This window comes from Anolis sagrei, chromosome 1 (genome assembly GCF_037176765.1).
Source record: "Anolis sagrei isolate rAnoSag1 chromosome 1, rAnoSag1.mat, whole genome shotgun sequence".
NCBI classification, from domain to species: Eukaryota; Metazoa; Chordata; class Lepidosauria; order Squamata; family Dactyloidae; genus Anolis; species Anolis sagrei.
The window spans coordinates 134,610,862-134,630,669 of NC_090021.1; the positions used below are offsets into that span (position 1 = coordinate 134,610,862).

Consider the following 19,808-nt stretch of genomic DNA (forward strand, 5'->3'; position numbering starts at 1 on the left):
AACACCTACTTTCAGAGTGAGTACTGCACAATTAAACAGGAAATAACACTTTCAAACCAGGAACAGAACGTTTTCAAATTTTGTTATATAGAGTTATGAGCAGCCTACCTGAAAAATGCTTTAATTCTCAGAAGAATGAAAATTAATTTGAATACGATTCAACTACAGGACAAGCTTAATGAATTAAGTATCTTTTCCCAATTCTGGGATGGATGGGGTAATGAAGTGAGAGAGTTGTAAACCAGGCTGTGTTATATTCAGGATTGCAAAGTTTGATTTAATAAACTCTGTAAGTAATTTAATTTTGTCTTGCTGAGAATGTTTTAGCTCTGTACGTGACATTTTTATTTCATCCTTTTTTTAATAAAACCTCTCACAGTGAGTAAAGATCAAAAGTAATTGCAGTGAGAACAAGGATGGATTGAATTACCTAAGTATATCTTCGATTGCTTTTTAGGTGCCGTGGAATATTATGTGCCTCGCAAGCAGGCCACAGACCTTGCAGTGTTCAAAATGGTGTATGGTGAATTTTTCCACAGACCAGGACAAGATGAAGAGCTTGTCAACTTGAATGTAGGTGGTTTCAAGCAGTCCATTGGCCAAAGTACCTTACTCAGATTTCCTCATACAAGACTTGGGAAGTTGCTCAAATGCCATTCAGAAGAAGCTATTCTGGAACTTTGTGATGATTACAGCGTTGCAGACAAAGAATATTATTTTGACCGAAACCCTTCTTTGTTCAGATATGTGCTGAATTTCTATTACACGGGTAAGCTCCATGTTATGGAAGAGCTTTGTGTGTTCTCTTTTTGTCAGGAAATCGAATACTGGGGGATCAATGAACTCTTCATTGATTCTTGCTGCAGCAACAGGTACCAAGAACGGAAAGAAGAAGGCCCAGATAAAGACTGGGAGAATAAAAGCAATGCAGGAAGCCTGGACTCTTCTGAGGAAGAGTCATCCATATTTGAGAAAGAGCTTGAGAAGTTTGATAAACAGTGTCTTGGGGACTTGCGCAAGAAAATATGGGTCACAATGGAGAATCCTGCATCTTGTTTGTCAGCCAAACTGATTGCTGTTTCTTCTTTGAGCGTGGTCCTTGCATCCATTGTGACCATGTGTATCCACAGCATGCCGGAATTCCAAAAACTGGATGCCAGAGAAAGAGAGATCGAAAATCCTATTCTGGAAGTTGTGGAGATCATATGCATCGTCTGGTTCACCTCTGAGCTGATGATCAGGTCGGCTGCTGCGCCAAGTCAAAAAAAGTTCTGGAAGAACCCTCTGAACATTATCGACTTTGTCTCCATCATTCCTTTCTATGCCACTTTGGCTGTGAACACAAAGGACGAAGAGAGTGAAGACATTGAAAACATGGGGAAGGTGGTTCAGATCCTACGGTTAATGAGGATATTCCGTATATTGAAGCTCGCGAGGCACTCCGTTGGACTTCGCTCTTTGGGTGCAACGTTAAGGCACAGCTACCATGAGGTTGGACTTCTGCTTTTGTTCCTGGCTGTTGGGATTTCTATTTTTTCCGTTTTGGTCTACTCGGTGGAAAAAGATGACGATACGTCGGAGTTGCAGAGCATCCCAATCTGCTGGTGGTGGGCCACAATCAGTATGACTACTGTTGGCTATGGGGACACCTTCCCTGTCACTTTTGCGGGAAAGATTCTTGGCACAACCTGCATTATCTGTGGGATCCTGGTGGTATCGCTTCCCATCACCATCATTTTCAACAAATTTTCAAAATACTACCAGAAGCAGAAGGATATAGAGGTGGACCCTTGCAACGATGACGCCAAGGAGAAGACCAATGAGCTCCCTTATTTTAACATTAGGGATATTTATGCAAAAAGGATGCACTCCTTTATTTCTAGCCTTTCTTCTGTAGGAATTGTAGCCAACGATCAAGATTCAACAGATGCCTCCAGTATTCAAGATCTTGATGATGTTTATAACGCAACATCTTTCCAGAATGGTACAGGAAAATGAGTTGAATCTCTTTCTTTACTGTTTCCTTCTAATATTAGCACAGCTTTGATAAAGAGCACTTAATTCTCAGGGTATTTAACTCTCTGCCATATTAGGGCATTCTTTGCTCTAATGGTGTAGCACATTCTTTACTGTTTAGATGAGGCTTAAGGCTAGATAGGCTGTACGTGGTGGTTTAGTTTTTTCCTAGTGTAGGAAAAGAATATTGTGCAGCCAGGACTGATAACCTTATAAAGAATGTGTTGCTTGAACAGATTGTTTCTCAAGAAATGGTGAAGTGCTAGCACTTAGGAAGTGTATCACAAAAGGTGATATTCTTGTGTGCAAATATTGCTGAAGACAACATAAGCACATATGAAATGAACTAGTATTCACAATGATGCAAAAATATTTCTAAACCAAAGCAGGGAGTTATTAGCATCTGATGTTAATATTCAGTGCATTCTGAAGCTAGAGATAGCTTTGCATGTATTTGCATCCTTCAGCTACAGTCCTTCTGGGCTTTATTTGGTGTGATGGAGGGCATATGTTTTCAATGAAAGCAGCAAAATACAAAATGCAAAGTGTAGATGTAGGGCAGTCAATCTGGTTCTTTCCAGGTTTTTTTTTGGGGGGGGGGTGGGGGGAATAGGACTACAAGTCTCATACTCCTTCACTATTCCCCAAACTGATTAGGAGGAGATAACCAAATTATCTTGAAGGGAAAAGTTGCATGTTTCTGTTGTAGAGTCCCAGTTATTATAGATGATATTATTTTTGACTGCATAGTGGAGGGGATTCAGGGAGTTGTGGTTCTTTGAAATTATGACTTTTTCAGGCTCTGCTGTATTGCTGCCTTCAATATCTGATGCTATGTGTCACAGACCAATCTGGTGGTATTATTATTATTATTATTATCAGAAAAAGCACAAAATGAAGCAATTAATTCATTCTTCTAATCCATTGTCTTAATTGACAAAGCAGGAAGGAACCAAAAAGCCTTGGACACTGAAACAAAATTCATTGGTCATCCCATACAAACCTAGATCACAATGTCTCATGATCAGAAAGTAAGGGCCCATTCCCACTGCACACTTATGATGCCCTGTTTCCATTTTAGCTCCTGTGGATGCATCTTATGGAGTCCTGGGATTTGCAGTTTGGCGAGGCACCAGAGAAAGGCATTCTGGCTGATAATTCGAAATGTCCCTCCGTAAACTGCAAATCCCATAGGCATTTAAAATGGAACCATAGTACTTTAACCATTCAGTGTGAAAGGTCCCAAAGAACACCCCATAATAGTTCAAATGATTCAAGATGACTTCAGTAGGCCCATCAGTATCTATCTCTAGAGCCCTTGTGGTTTTCTGTGTGTCTCATAAAATGTAAACAATAGTTGAATATGTTGAAAAAAATGTTCCTTACACAACAGGAAACCCTGATTAGTAGAATTCTGGGCCAAAAAGAGCCTTTATCCATTTGGGACTTGTTCTGCAAAAGGTTTGTACATGTTTTTGTGTGTGCAAAAATATGTATTGTGCACAAAATAAGTCCCTAAGTATTGCATTTTCTGCACAAAATTATTTCTGTTCAGAAATATCAGGACTGCTACTTTCTGTGCAGAAAAAAAGTGCTAGGGAGATAGCACAAACAAACGCAAGTAAAATTTCTATTGAATCCTGGTGTGTAATTTCCAAGGCTTTCTTGCAACTAAAATTACTGGTTCCTCTCAAGAATGAAATTAGCAACAAATCCTTATGATCATATGACATTTTGATCAAATCCATCTTTGCGTGTATTTGAATGAACATCTCTTTCAAATATTTGTCTGTCTTCCCAATCCTTGGTGAGACATCAAGGATTGCTCTTGCATTTAGACTCAGGTTTCTATCCTTAGTGTACTTTCTTTGTTTTGATGATAATGACAGAATACATGACATGGCAAGTGAAGCATTAGTTCTGTTCTCAACGGGTGCTGTTCAAGGAGTTATCACAGCTTGCTATAAATGGAGTTGTAGTGTTATCCTCTCTGTCCATGATATTATAAACAAGAATTCCAATGGTTTCTGATTTCTGTCACTCGGCCATCCAAAAAAACAAACAATGGAACAGCAATTTTTGTAAACACCGTCAGGATGCTACATTACTGTATAAAGTTGAACATCCTGTACATACAAGAAGAGATTTCAGAGCAACAGATGTACACCATTATTGGTCTTCATGGCAGGTCCCAAGTCTTCCATTTTAGGCAGTTGAACTACCCAACCTATATGTGGAAGCTTAACTACCCTTCTTCAGCAGTCATTCTGTGTATCAGTATGGTGATATTTAAAACAGACAGACAGCCCCCTAAAAGCACAAAACTGGACCTTATTAGCACATATAAAAACAATATACTTGCTTATTGCAAAATACAAATATGCAAGGGCAGAAGGCAATTTTGCATTGCTTGTTGGGTGTTTCAAACAAGATTTAATAACTGAGAAAGGATTAAGGGTTGCAAAATTGTTGTCATTGTAGTCAAGCACAGAAGCCAGAAACTTTCAATATAGCTTTGCTCCAATAATTCTAGTCTCATGACTAAGCTTTTCTACTCAATACTGTGCAGAGATACAGCACAAAAAAGCCCCAGAAACACAGCTGCTAGTGGGAGACAAGCATGGGACTCTCTGATTTGCATATAAACATGTTTGTGTTTACAAGTCATGGATCCATGGCCAGTGTCCACACAAGGACAAAATACATCTGGAAATGTGTCTATACTGGTCAGCCCTAAGCTGCCTCCATGACAGGACACTGGCCAGACAGCTCAGCTGTGCCGGAAATCATCCTTTGCATTTCTGCAGGATCTATACTTCCTGATCCTGAGTCCTTTAGGAAACAACGGAGCCTGGGAGCAGTAAGTCCTCTCCCCTTTTTCAAAGCTGCTTTGCACACTGAATGATGAAGAATCAGGAAGTAAAGAGCAGGCAGCACTGGTAAAGGATGCTTTTCTGTTGGGAAAGGGGGGTGGGTGGGTGTAGATACTGAGCAGCAGAAAGGCAGTGCCATTCCACTTCCCCAGGTTGCCTAAGTTTGGGGAGTGTGGGATGGCTATGGAAATATAATCCTGGATCCAAGATGGGGATCCAAGATGACAGTATCTATTGCTGAAACAGGATCAGGGTCAGGATCTTCCTAGATGGTTCAGACCTCTCCTCATGTTTTTTTTAAAAAAATGTGGGGTCAAGATGGATAACTTAGCTTATCCTTGGTTAAATCGCATTGGCTAATGTGATTTCTGCTCTGCGTTAAAAGGCAGTGTATGTGCAGCCTTTATTTCCCCATGTTTTGCAGATGTTTTGTAATGAGATCTTTAAAGAAAATTATTAATGAAATTTGCCAGTGATGATTGAAGACCTTCCCCATACTCTCAAGTTATAATTGGGTGTACCAGTTGGACAAATGTTGAAAAGCCATGGTTGGTTTTTGATCTTCTGGAAACCAAAATATGAGATTTTGAGAAATGACTTTTCTTTCCTGCGGGAGTGGATCGATCCTACAAGGGAGGTCAATGCTTCCTTCCTAAGTTGCTTAGCTTTCAAGTCTTCCAGGCAGCTATCTTGCAAAAGGTCTCAAAATGAGACCCCCAACTAGTGCACTGGCAGGTAGAAATAGTGGCTACCATGATGAATTTAGCCAGGCAGACTCAAATTGAAATGCCCATAGAACCCAAAAGTTGTATTGTCAAAGGCTTTCATGACCAGAATCCCTGAGTTGTAGGTTTTTCGGGCTGTATGGCCATGTTCTAGAAGCATTTTCTCCTGACATTTCACTTGCATCTATGGCAGGCATCCTCAGAGATTGTGAGGTCTGTTGGAAACTGGGAGAATTGGATTTATATCTGTGGAAAGTCCAGGGTGGGAGAAAGAACCTACAACAACCCAACCCAAAAGTTGCCTTAGGGTAACCAACATTTCTACATGTAACGTCCTTTGCAAGGTTTTTATGGTGATTTGCAAGAGGGAGTTAGGAGGGAACATGCACCTGTCCTGATTTCCCTGGAAAAAAAAGGCAGGATAAAGACTGAAGATTAATTATATTTGTTTCATAGTCTGACTAGATTGTTAATGCCAAGTAACTAATGTTGGAACTTTTTAACTAAATCTATGCAATTTTCATATGTGTATTGTCATATATATATAATCATGTATCCAATCCTGCTGTCTGAACACACCTTAGCATCTCCACTGGATGTCTCTATAATTTAGTTAGTTTGGTCATGTAAGGCCAATGGACTTACAGTAGACAATGGACAAAGTCTAGTGTACTGTTGGTGGTATTAGGGATCCAAATCAAAACCAGTGAACCAGATTAAAAAGGATGGGCAGTTTATTACCACGAAGGGAGATACCAGAGCATGGCATCATTGCATAGATAGCAAAGCTCATCCAGCCCTTTCATGTTGGGTTTTGAATGCTCCTGGCTACAATAGCTGCAGAAGCATCAGTTTTCCAATTATCAGCTGGAATGTTCTTAAAAGCTTTGACAGATGAGCTTTGGAATTTGAGGTTGTGATTTAATTTTAATTTCTTTCCATAGGCCTCTTCTAAGCAGGAGCATGTGGATATGTGTGCGTCTGTGTGCATGCGCATATATAACACTCAGGTGTCGTGGAATCAATCAACCTCCTTTGTTGTTTTGTATTTTGTTAGGCAATTCCCATTTTCAGTGCCATTGCTGGATATGCAACCCAGAAGTGGAACAATATTGATCCCCGGAGTCTCCATTTTAATTGCACTTGATAGATTCATTTATAAAATGTTCAGGGCAGGCCTATTTGTCTCAACAATCCCCAATCATACACTCGAGTGATATCAATCCATGGTAAAACTCTTGTGTCAGATTTTGTTGCCTTACAAGGAATGAGCCACTTATTATCCGTTACCTCTACAATTCATGATAAAATGTTTGATTGCTGAAAGTGGTCAAAGTGCGGTGGCATGAACTAGCATGTTCTGAAACATGTAGCTTTGGAAAGCTGGCTCAAAGGGACGTTATTTGTCTCTTTATTTAAGATTCACATCTCACAGATATTATTGATTACTGCTATACTAAAGACTTCTCCTGTTAACTAACAACTTAGATTTCCAAATAGCTCCTCCCTGATACTGTAGTTCCTTAAGGAGCCCCAAGGGCCAGGTTTCCTCAGGTGGCTTCAGTAGCTCCTTCCATTTCAACGAATACTCCTTCACACCATTTGCCTTCTCCAAGTATCAAAGCCAGAGCTATGTTGATACTGAAGAGAGACCAGCTTCATAATAGACATAGTGGCCAAGGCTTGTTACAGACCCCAACCCTAACCCTAACCCTTTCCGAATGGTGTTTTTTGTTCTGCATTTGAAAGAACGAACATTTTCAGACCATTGGTGGCAATGGGAGGGCTTTCCAGGCTTCCCTGAGCTGGCTGCCATCTCACCTAGTTGTCTTCTCCTGAAGAGACTTCCAGCCTGAGCTAGCCTAGCAGGCATGGTGCAGGCATCATGCTTACTATGTCAAGCTTTGTTGACCTCGGACATGTTGGCATTTTTGTTGTTGTTTCATTACATTATTAGCTTGATTGGATGACAAGTGGGTTCTAGGCAGAATACTGAGCAAGTGACTAATAACTGCAAGATTTGGAGGACAAGGCTTTTGCGTGCTACATGAATTGCCTTGCACCCCCTCCTCTGTATCCCTCTATTAGAACCCCTTCAACCTATTGATATTTGTTGTAATTTTCCCACTTCATAGATAAACTCTGTATAATCTGTTTTACAAATATCCTCAGTGGCTTGAGGTTAGGGAAATTTTTTAGTGGTGTATGTTGTAAGTTATTAAATTGTTGTATATGGTATAGGCAAATGGGATTATTTGCTTTAATTGGCTTTGATGTTCTAGTTGAATGTTGTATTTTATGTATTTCTGTTTTCAAACCATTGTACACCGCTTTGAATCCCACCCATGGGAGAAAAGCTGGATAAAACGGCTTAGGTCCAGACTATTTGACAAACCGCATCTTCCTCTATAGACCAACTCTGACACTGCGATCATCGGAGGAGGTCCTCCTCTCAGTTCCATCCCCGTCCCAAGCACAGCTGGTGGAACGAGAGAAAGGGCCTTCTTCATGGCTGCCCCCACCTCTGGAACTCCCTTCCTAGGGAGTTAAAGATGGCCCCCTCCCTCCCTGCTTTCAAGAAACAGCTGAAGACACCTTTGCTCACTGGCTTACGAGGAGGAGGAATAGTAGTGGTAATACTACCATTATACCTCTGATTAATAGTTGCCATCCGTATCCGTGCCCTGCTCACCCCACCAGCTCAATAGATATCTTGAGCAATGATTAATCGACTTGCCTCAAGGAAATGGGAAATTATTGTTTCCATTTTATGTTTGATGTCTTATCTGTTATAACAAGCTGCATTTTTATTTAATTTTAGTTCTTAAGTTATAATTTGTGTTTATATGTTGGGTTGTTTAAATTTTGTTAGTATGGATGAATTGTTGTTGTATTCGGGCATTGAATGTTTGCCTTTTATGTTTGGAATCCTCCCTGGGTCCCTTTGGGGAGACAGAGCAGAATATAAATAAAAAAATATTAATTATTATTATTATTATTATTATTATACAAATGAATTAATAATAATAAAAATAATAATATCTTAAAGCAGCTCAATAACATAAAGGCAAAGATGTATAAAGAAGGGAGGAAGTAGAAAGAAAGTTTAGTGCATTAATGAACCTTCAATTTTCTTCATGCTATACTATATCAGTTGCCCTTGCTGTTTGCATTCTCACTGTATAGGAATGGTGCAGTTTCCCAGTTTGAAACAGTGATAATGTTTCTCATGTTAGTTGATGGGGGGAGAGGTGCCAGTATTTTTTTTCCCTGATGTACAAGGATTGCTACGATGTTGGTGCCTCTTGACCACAGATGTATATTTTTCCTGGAAACTTGTCACAGATTGAATATTGGTTTCTTGTTGACTGGTACTCATCCACAGAGTTCAAGTTGAGTAGCGTTAGTATAAAAAAATACTGTCTGACTCATTCACTGTTCAAGTGCGATGTTTGCATATTTTTGGTGTCTTTGTAATTTTGAGGGCTGGTGATAAATGTTGGATTTCATGGTGAACCAGGTGAATCAGGGCCTCAGTGCTCAAATTTGCCTACATCATGCTCCTTTCTGTGTGCTAAATTTAGATTGGACTGACAGATTCTCTTAACTGGATGCAAGGAATGCATCATCTTGTCTTTTGCCTGCAGCAAGAAAAAGTTTTGGCTCAGCCCCGGCATGAGTTGATCATGTATTCTTACTCATTTGAAACCACTACTTTGATTTGCAATAAATAGCCAATTCGGAATTTAACAGTAATGTCAATAGAGTACTTCAAATGTCTATTGGGACTTTTCTGCTGCTATAGATACTAGGCCTGGGTAACAACGGAAAAATTTGTTTCTAAAATCGATTTGTATTTGGGGTTTTTTTTTGTTTCGATATTTAAAATAATTACAAAATTTTCCTTTTAAAAAGTTCGATATTTACGAAATTTTGTAAATGGTAAAAAATTAACGAATCGATTTCCGAAACAATAACGAATCGATTCGTTAATGGCGGACGCAACCGCGAAATACGCTAAAAAGCCTCCAAAACCTTCTGAAGCTTCCCTCTCCCTCTGTTCTTGACTGTTGGTGTGATATTATAATTTTTTTTCACTAATTAAACCATAAAACTGGCCCAGACATGCGGAAATAATAACGAAACGACCTCAAAACAATAACGAAACGAATACAATATTGAAATACGAAGCATTTACAAAACGTTTTTGAAAATTCGTTTTTTTTAATAATTGCTCCAGAATGGTTCGTTATTGTTTCGTAATTGAAAAAATTAACAAATTATTAACGAATTACGAATTAACGAAACGAAACCGCCCAGCCCTAATAGATACCCTAAAAACACCAGATCTAGTCTGATCTTGAAAGCTAAGTAGGGTCAACTCTAGTTAGTACTTGAATGAGAGATTGCCAAAGAGTAGCATACGTTGTATAGGCTATATTTCAGATGAAGGAACTGGCAAAACCACTTCTGAGTGCAGTATTCCTTTCCTAGGATTGCCAAAGGTCTCAGAGCCTTTTCAGTAAAATGTCATTTCCTCAATTTTTGAAGCCCCCTTCAGCATTCTCCATCGTTTATTCTTCTCGATGAAGCCTGAAGGTTTCTATTAATGTGGAAAATAAGATATTGATGCCAATAGAGCAAACTGTCTGTATGTATGCATTGTGTATGTGTGTATTTATGTGTATATCAGACATGGGCAACATATGGCTCCTACCTAATTGGGACCCCAAATGCATCTAGATCCCCCCCCCCAAAAAAATGAGGAATTATCATTCCTAGAACCTTCCAAGATAGTGATTCTTCTATTAAGAAAAATGACACCCAGAAGCCTGATGTTTTACCATCCTTGTGGGCGGCTTTTCTTATGTCTCTGCATGGGGAGCTGGAGCTGACAGAGGGAGCTCAACCCACTCTCCCTGGATTCAAACAACTGACCTGTTGGTCAGCAATCCTTCTGGCACAAGGGTTTAACTCCTTCTGGCACAAGGGTTTAACTCATTATGCCACCGGGGCCACCAACGTATCAATTAGATCAGTGTTTCTCAACCTGTGGGTCCCCAGATGTTTTGGCCTTCAACTCCCAGAAATTCTAACAGTTGGTAAACTGGCTGGGATTTATGGAAGTTGTAGACCAAAACACCTGGGGACACACAGGTTGAGAACCACTGAATTAGAGACAGAGATCAGCTAAACATTTAATACATCGGGATTTTCCTCTCCCAGAGCTATGAATTATTATAACGGGCATTGGAGGAATACTTCCCATTCAATTAAAAAAACGGAATGGGTTAGAGGGACGGAATAAAACTGGATGGCATTCAAGGAAGAGGTTTTTCATCATTTTGAACCAATGACAAAGAATTGCTGTGGAAACTCTATGTTGAAGTTATTTATCATTTGAGCTCAATGCTAAATCACATCTTCAGCAGAATTCATCTGAGGTCATAATACATTAAGAAAAATACTCAAGATGTTTAAATTTGGGCAGGAAGTGATGCCTCATCTGCAATTATTTCTGCTCTGCTGGATTTCTTTTAAAGCATAGTAATCCTGGTAATGTTAAAGTGGGAAGAGAATCAAATTTCTCTTGGAATTGGAAATCAAGAAGACAAGGCTTTTTGCCTTGAGGTGAAGTTAAACAGACTTGTCACTGATAAGTAAGGTGGCAAATGACATCTTAACTGGAGTTGCATGTACTTTGTCCTTCAAATTAAAAAAAGTCATTGAACAAGAACAGCTGAATTCTGAACATGAATGAATTATGAAAAATATGCAAAGATGCCTACGTTGCATTGTTAGCACGTTTCTGCTTTTACTGTGGGACTCGAAGCATCATCCTGCCTCTGTTTATTTATGGATGGGCTTTGGCATCTCATTTTATTCATTCTTCTTGAAAGTAAGTTTCCAAGTCCTGTCCTGAAAAGTAAAGGTAAAGTCCTGAAGTGACAGTGAAGTGTTATTTATGGTCTCTTGCATTGCACTCTCAGGTGAGACAGATGGAGGTGGGACTGACAGAGGTCTTTGCAGTATACCTCCCTCTGCAGTCTACAACGGAAGGGATGTAGCACATGGTAGGATGCATGCTTTGCATGCAAAACATAATGCATTCAGTCCCTGTTATCTCTATGCAGGTCAGGGAAAGGGTAATGCCTGAAACATGGGCAATAACTGCCAGTCAGTAGTTGTAGTGGTGAGTGAGATGAACCAATGGTATAAGGCAGCTCCCTGTCCTCTTATAATTTCAGGGAAAATAGTTGGTGGCAAAGAGCTATAATGTTTAGGGCTGGTTGACAGTGGCTTCACAGACTATCACATCCAGAAGAATCTGCTGAATAGAAATCACCTGATTTGAGCTGTGAATTTAGCTTAGGACTTACATCTTCATAAGTGAACTTGGTTGTATGGAAAATAGAATTGAACAATTTCACAATGTTCATATTAACCATGGTGCTACTATGTTGAAACATATGGGCATCCATTGCACAATGGAGTATGCAATGAATGCCCATATGTTAGAGTGACAGACGTGTCACTGCCCTGATGTGCAACGGGCACCAATGCACATCCGAATATTCCCAGTGTGCACCCAGGCATTGCCTGAGAAGTGTTGGAGTGTAACAAGTAAAGGTAAAGGGTTTCCTTTGACATTAAGTCCAGTCGTGTCCTACTCTAGGGGGTTGGTGCTCATCTCCATTTCTAACCTGAAGAGCCGGTGTTGTCCATAGGCACCTACAAGGTCATGTGGCCAGCATGACTGCATGGAGCGCTGTTACTTTCCCGCCAGAGTGGTACCTATTGATCTACTCACATTTGCATGTTTTCAAACTGCTAGGTTGGCAGAAGCTGGGGCTAACAGAGGGAACTCACGCCACTCCTTGGATTCGAACCTCCGACCTTGCAATCAGCAAGTTCAGCAGCTCAGCAGGTTAACTCACTGCACCACCAGGGGTAATAAATACCCAATGTGAAGTAGATGTCTCTACTGAGCACCTGAAGGTACTTGATGGACATCAGCAGTGTTTGATGATCACCAAGCGCACCAAATACACCTCAGATCATTCTTGTCAGTGTCTTGAAGTGCATCTTCACAATTTACTTCACAGCTCAACAAAAACATTTTTCTTGGTGTCTTGTTTTCAGGCCTGTTTCTGGGATTGTACTGATTACTGATTCCAAAATGTTCATTGGCTAGAACACATCAGTTCTAGTTTTTTAGATATAGTTATCATGGTTGTTTATGGGCCAGCAGGTGGCAAATGGTAGGCGGCATATGTTCTGTATCTGAAAAACTAGAGTTAATGGGGGGAAACAGGTCATATTTTTGGAATCAGCGGGTGAAATATACCCAGAAATACTGTAGGTCTAACATTTGAGGTAGCCAATATAATGTTACTATGGGTTCATAAAGATACAAAACATAGTTTGTGATACGGAATCTCAGACTATTTTGGAACAAAACTTCTGGAACCCTTCAGTGTTTGTGTACTCTCATGCTGGCTGAGGGATTCTGGAAGTTGGAAGCCAAAAAGTCATGTTTACCAACATTGCCTATAAGGCATCGAGCATGGTTGCTTATTTCTGTTTGTGTTCCACCTTTCAGTTGAAAGCCATTCACAATAGATTGTGATAACAGTTGTACAAACACATGCAAACCCATGGAATCCATCAGATATTTCGGAACCTGCTTTTTTCAGCATTTGGAAATTGTTGTTCCTTTTTAGCAGACAAGCGAGTGGTACAAAATAAGCAAAGTATTTCAAGTTACTAGCAAAAGCAAGGTTGGTAGCTGGTCCTATTTAATTCTGACATTTTTCTTAGTCATTCCCCTCTTTCCTCCTCACAGAATGCTAATATGTGTAATATTGCAGTGCCAGTTATATAGCTCTATATATGCTGATTGGATAGCTGTCATAACATTTTGGCGATTCCTTGAGAAATGTTGGCACCTGGATTAATCTCTGCTAAAGTACTGAGCACGGAAAGCATGCAGCATTGCTGCATTACAGGAATGCATGGTGCATGAAAAGCGCTCTGTGAGGAAATCGTGATGCAGGCTCTAGACTCCAAATGCAGCTTTTCTCCCTCAGGATGCTGTGGGGAGAAGGCGGGAGGCTTCTGGTCAAAGGTGCTGTTATTTAGTTCTCTTGGCAAAATGTTTGCTGGAAGACTAAAGAAGTTTTACAGTTAATGTTAGCGGTAATAGAAGAAGTGTTTTTGAGTAGCTGTCTCGGAGGCTGCTGTTGTGTTGTTTTGGTACATTTTACTTGAGAATTGAATCATGGGAATCAGGAAGACCTCAACCAGCATCGTCAAAGATGAGTGATGCTGGGAGTTGCCGTTCAACAACATTTGGAAAGTCTCACGATTCACTATCTTTAACATAGTGTTCTTGTAGGTTTCTTTTTGTGTCAGGAGCAATTTGAGAAACTGCTTCTGGTGTGAGAGAATTGGCCGTCTGCAAGGATGTTGCCCAGGAAATGCCTCAATGTTTGATGTTTTACCATCCTTGTGGGAGGCTTCTCTCATGTCCTCACATGGAGAGCTGGAGTTGACAGAGGGAGCTCAACCCACTCTCACTGGATTCGAACCCTTGATGTATCAGTCAGCAGTTCTGCTGGCACAAGGGTACTCAAGTTTCTTGTAGTGATTCTCCCACTTTAAACAAATCTTCACCATTATGAATATATTTGACGAGAAAGTGGGGGGATCTAATATGTTTTAAAGCAAGTGGTTCTCTAAAGGTTAAATAGGAGTACAGACAACTAATAGAAGTATAGAGTTCTTGTTGCCTAATGAGTGGATATGTCATTGCTAGCAACCTTTCTGGAAGTTGTGTGTGTGTCTTCATATTTTCAGTTGACTTATGACCACCATAGTGTTTTCTTTGTCAAGGGATACTCAAGAAGAGATTATTCTAGGTCTTCCCCCTGAATTGCACTCTGCAGTGCTTAGCATTTCTTAGATGTCACCCATTCAAATGCTAGCATGTGCAAAAAGTAATTTCCTACATAATTTGGGAAGGCAACTGGGTAGGTGTCTCTGTAAAATCGCTTCATATAAAAATAGCAATGGAAGTAGGGAGGGAGGAGGGAGCAGGTTTGTTTTCTGCTGCTCTGGGGACTAGGACGTGGAACAATGGCTTCAAACTACAAGAAACGAGATTCCATCTGAACATTAGGAAGAACTTCATGACTGTGAGAGCTGTTCAGCAGTAGAACTCTCTGCCCTGGAGTGTGGTGGAGGCTCCTTCTTTGGAAGCTTTTAAATAGATGGCCATCTGTCGGGGGTGCTTTGAATGCAATTTCCCTGCTTCTTGGCAGGGAGTTGGACCGAATGGCCCATGAGCTCTTTTCTGACTTTATGATTCCATGAAGAAACTAAGCAGTTTCCCCTCTATTTTTTTGGGGGGGGGGGATCTCAAATCAGCCAACTTGTACAAGCGTTTGGGAGGGAGGGAGAGAAAAAGTGAACTTTTGGGCCCTGTTCCCGCTATCCCCACCCACCCTGTACACCCACTGGGGAACATTCCTTTTCGGATTGAAAACCCTGATCCAAAGCCAGTCCTATTATTTTTGGTAGGCTGAGTCAGCTGCTTCCATTGGAAGATGGTGGCAGAGCAGAGGATGGCCCCCAGTTGGAGTACAGCCTGCCTTGCGCTTGCTCAGCTCAGCTGTTGCCTTCAGATGCAGTGGAGAATGTTCTCCTCCTACCTAGAAATGTAAAGATAATTTCCAGCTTCTTGAAATTCATTGGAATTTCTCCACATCTAGTCAGTCCTTCAGATTTGAGAGTTCCATTTTTGCAGATTTGATTATTTACAGATACTCTTAATATGGTCTCTCCAGCTTAGTGATTCCCAACCTGTGGATCCCCAGGTGTTTTGGCCTACAACTCTCAGAAATCCCAGCCAGTTTACCAGCTGTTAGAATTTCTGGGTGTTGAAGGCCAAAACATCTGAGGACCCACAAGTTGAGAACCACTGCTCTAGCTCTTCCTGCATGTCTCTGTGTTCAATTTCCGCTGGAAGGTGACTGTAGAATTGTGATGGAGGATGTAGAGCTTCTTGGAGAGAATTCTTCCCTGGGTTCTTGTAACTCCGTCAGTAGAATTCTGTCACACTGGGAAAAAAAAGTGTTATCTTAAAAAATTATTTTAACCATGTGGCCCTAACCCCAGCAAATATGAAGGACTGACTATACTTTGATATCTATAGTATTAGATGATGTGCATGCCCACAACTGCTTCCGCTTTGCCTGGTGGATGATGTGTTTTGATGTTCAGGACAAAAGGAAAGGTTTACATAATCATACCTGGCCATATGATTTTTGTGCTGAAGCTGAAGTTGTTACTACAACTGCATTTTCTGCTGATCTTCATCTCAGCTCTGCAGGGCTCCTTTTGGCACCTACCTTAATTTCAGATCATGCCAGAATAGCCATTAGGATTTTTCTCCTTTCATCATTTTTGGAAACATTTTTGGCTGCTGCTAAAAGAATCCTTGGTGTTATTTGTTACAGCTTTCAAACTCCTAAGTCCTATTATTCTAATGCTTGCCAATCTTCAAAGGAAAGACTGTGTGAGTTGTCCAGTTAGTTGTTTTGAAAAAGTTTTCTCTGAACAAATACAATGTTCTCAGATGAACAAATTACACACAGATTAAGAACTTTCTTTCTTGGTGGGTATATTAGCGGGCTAGAGACCATATTTTCTAACAGTTCACAAATGAAAACTAGGACATCGTAGTGTGTTTAAGATGGCAAGAAGATGAATACAGAAGTGAGGAGAGTTTGCAGAATGTTGTTCTTATCTGTGCTTTCTTGTGTATTTCTGCAAGGCATGGTTTGGATTAGATGGCCCTTGTGGTTTCTCCCAGCTCCAGGTTTCTATGATTTTATGATTCTGTGCGGCATTGAATTTTGTCATAGTTTGTAAAGCCGCTCTGAGTCCTTTTGGGGCGAGGAGGGTGGGGTATAAAGTAAGTAAATAAGTAAGTAAGTAATAAGTAAATGCAATGTGTGTGTGTTTTCAGGTATTTATTTGTTGTGTCAGAGCAACCAGTCCATTATATTACATTTCTAACAGAACAAAGCAAACAAACAGACAAAATACAAAACTTGTGAGTTTGGTAGTTGGTTAAATGTCCTTTGACCAGTATCTGGCCACTTTGAGTGCTTCTGGTGTTGCTGCAAGAAGGTCCTCCATTGTGCATGTGGCAGGGCTCAGGTTGTATTGCAGCAAGTGGTCAGTGGTTTGCTCTTCTCCACGCTTGCATGTCGAGGATTCCACTTTGTGGCCCCATTTCTGAAGGTTGGCTCTGCATCTCGTGGTGCCAGAGCGCAGTCTGTTCAGCGCCTTCCAAGTCGCCCAGTCCTCTGTGTGCCCAGGGGGTAGTCTCTCATTTGGTATCAGCCATTGGTTGAGGTTCTGGGTTTGAGGCTGCCACTTTTGGACTCTCGCTTGCTGAGGTGTTCCAGTGAGTGTCTCTGTAGATCTTGGAAAACTATGTCTAGATTTAAGTCGTTGACATGCTGGCTGATACCCAAACAGGGGATGAGCTGGAGATGTCTCTGCCTTGGTCCTTTCACTATTGGCTGCTACTTCCTGGCGGATGTCAGGTGGTGCAATACTGGCTAAGCAGTGTAATTTCTCCAGTGGTGTAGGGCGCAGACACCCCGTGATAATGCGGCATGTCTCATTAAGAGCCACATCCACTGTTTTAGTGTGGTGAGATGTGTTCCACACTGGGCATGCATACTCAGCAGCAGACTAGCACAGCACAAGGGCAGATGTCTTCACTGTATCTGGTTGTGATCCCCAGGTTGTGCCAGTCGGCTTTTGTATGATATTGTTTCTGGCACCCACTTTTTGCTTGATGTTCAGGTAGTGCTTCTTGTAGGTAAGAGCACAGTCCAGAGTGACTCCCAGGTATTTGAGTGTGCTGCAAAGCTCCAGTGGGATTCCTTCCTAGGTGATCTTCAGAGCTCGGGATGCTTCTCTGTTCTTGAGATGAAAGACACATGTCTGTGTTTTAGATGGCTTAGGGATCAGCTGGTTTTCCCTGTAAGAGCACCTAGAGCTTCGGAGAGCTTCTGTTCTACCGTCTCAAAGCTCCCTGCTTGAGCAGTAATGGCACAATCATCAGCACAGATGAAACTCTCTGTCCCTTCTGGCAGTGGCTGGTCATTTGTGTAGATGTTGAACATGAATGGAGCAAGCACGCTCCCCTGAGGCAGGCCGTTCTTCTGTTTCCGCCATCTGCTTCTCTGGCCCTGGAACTCAACAAAAAAGCTCCTGTTTTGTAGCAGGTTTCCTATGAGGTGGGTGAAGTGGTAGTCCTTTGTGATGTTATACATTTTTCTCAGGAGGAGGCAGTGGTTCACAGTATCATAGGCTGCTGACAAGTCTATGAAGACAGCTCCTGTGATCTGCTGCCTTTCAAAGCCATCTTCTATGTGCTGAGTCAGGTTCAACACTTGAGATGTGCAGCTTTTGCCTTTCCTGAAGCCAGCTTGCTGTGGAATCAGACATGGGTCTATTTTTTCCGTAATTCTATGCAAAATAAGTCTCTCCAGAACTTTGTAGAGGTGGCACAACAGGGAGATTGGTCTGTAGCTTTTTGGATCATTACGGTCTTTGCCTATCTTCAAGATGGCGATGTTTTCAGGTGATCTGATGTGTAGCAACTCTCTGAAGGCAAAGTTCAGTGCCTCCTATCTCTCTCCATACTGCCAAGCTATTGGGGAGAAAGCCTATTGCACTTTAGGTCAATATATCAGTCAATGTGAGTACTATATCATAACTTGTATTAAAAAAGTGACAATCCCCTTCTCTGGGTAGAGTGGTGAGAGACAAGAAGCTCTGGCTGGTCTGCTCTCTTCACTGCATTTTTGAATGCCTGGGTAGAGAAATTATAGCAATGACTGAAGCCCAGAGTTAGCATTGGTGCTTTCCCCTTTTCACCTTCGATATATCCATGGACCATATCAAAGTCCATACTTTTTGACACCCAAACATGCCTTTGATTTACTGTGAATATATACTGTAGTTCAACAAAGTGTTTGGGAGATGCATTTTGTATAGTTCTAGTATTTTGAGGGGTTTTAGTGTTTTGAAATGTTAGAATGCACAAAAATGATCTACATATATGCAAAATAGAATAAAACGTAGCAGAAATTAATTAAAGTATTTCCCTAGTAAACATTTGTTAATGTATTGATATTATTGTCAATGGACACACATCAATAACATAGTCAATAACCACTGTTCTGTCATGTTCAAAGTTCTGGCCATGTATTCCTTATTAACCTAATTGCGGGTTTAAGCTTCATGGACTTGATCATTTGCAGATAATCTTCCCCTGCCTTGTGTCATATTATAATGGGGACTTTGATAACCCTAGTGTCAATTTTGAACTGTTAAGTCAGCAATCAAATCTTTCATTGCATGGAGGAAATAATACTGGCAAGGTGGCTGGTCCTGACCAGACACATGGTCCCTGGTTCATTCACATGCTTGGGGTAGTGGAGAAAAGTGGTTACATATTCTTTCTTGCATTCATTCAATCAGTCATGCCAAGAGGGATAATCTTGCTGTTGCTGGGGGAACGTTAATAGGAGTGGTGGTTCTTATGAAGCTTTTCCTTGATTTGAGTCTACTGGGAGGAGGCTGATAGCCATACTGTGGATGGCTTTTTCAATGTTCAACCTTATTTCTCTCACAGTTGGCAGCAACTTCCTGTCGCACATTGGGGGGGGGGGGGGGGATTCCAGCTAGCTTGTAGAGTCTATCACCAGGTGTAGGTTTGAGGCATCCTATGATTATTCTGCCTGTTTCATTCAGTGCTGTATTCACCTGTTTTGCGTGAACAGACTTATGCCAAACAGGGAAAGCATACTCAACATTTGAGTAACACAAGGTCAGGCTTGATGAGCTTATTAATTTTGGGTTTGCTCTCCAAGCACTGCCACTAAGTTTCTGCAGGATGTTATAGTGTGCAGCTACTTTGTGTTTGGTATTCATTCAGTGTTTCCTAAATGTTAGTGTTCGATCTAAGATGAAACCAAGATATTTAGGATGGAAACAGTGTTTGAGCTCTCGACCTTCCCAGGTAACTTTCAGTTTCCTGTTGGCTTCATGGTTCCGTAGGTGGAAAGCATGCACTTGTGTCTTGGTAAGGTTAGGCTTCTTTGTA

The 19,808-nt window shown here is 41.0% G+C and overlaps 1 protein-coding gene across 2 annotated transcripts in view; it reads left to right on the forward strand.

The window, feature by feature from the left end:
• KCNS3 (potassium voltage-gated channel modifier subfamily S member 3) overlaps positions 1 to 19,808 on the forward strand; it is a 79,132-nt gene that overhangs the window by 39,769 nt on the left and 19,555 nt on the right. For both annotated transcript variants that reach the window (XM_060787307.2, XM_060787313.2), the window contains one exon: positions 458 to 1,984. In XM_060787307.2, coding sequence (XP_060643290.2) covers positions 514 to 1,984 — 1,471 coding nt within the window. In that variant the 5' untranslated portion in view covers positions 458 to 513. The remainder of the gene's footprint in view (positions 1 to 457; positions 1,985 to 19,808) is intronic.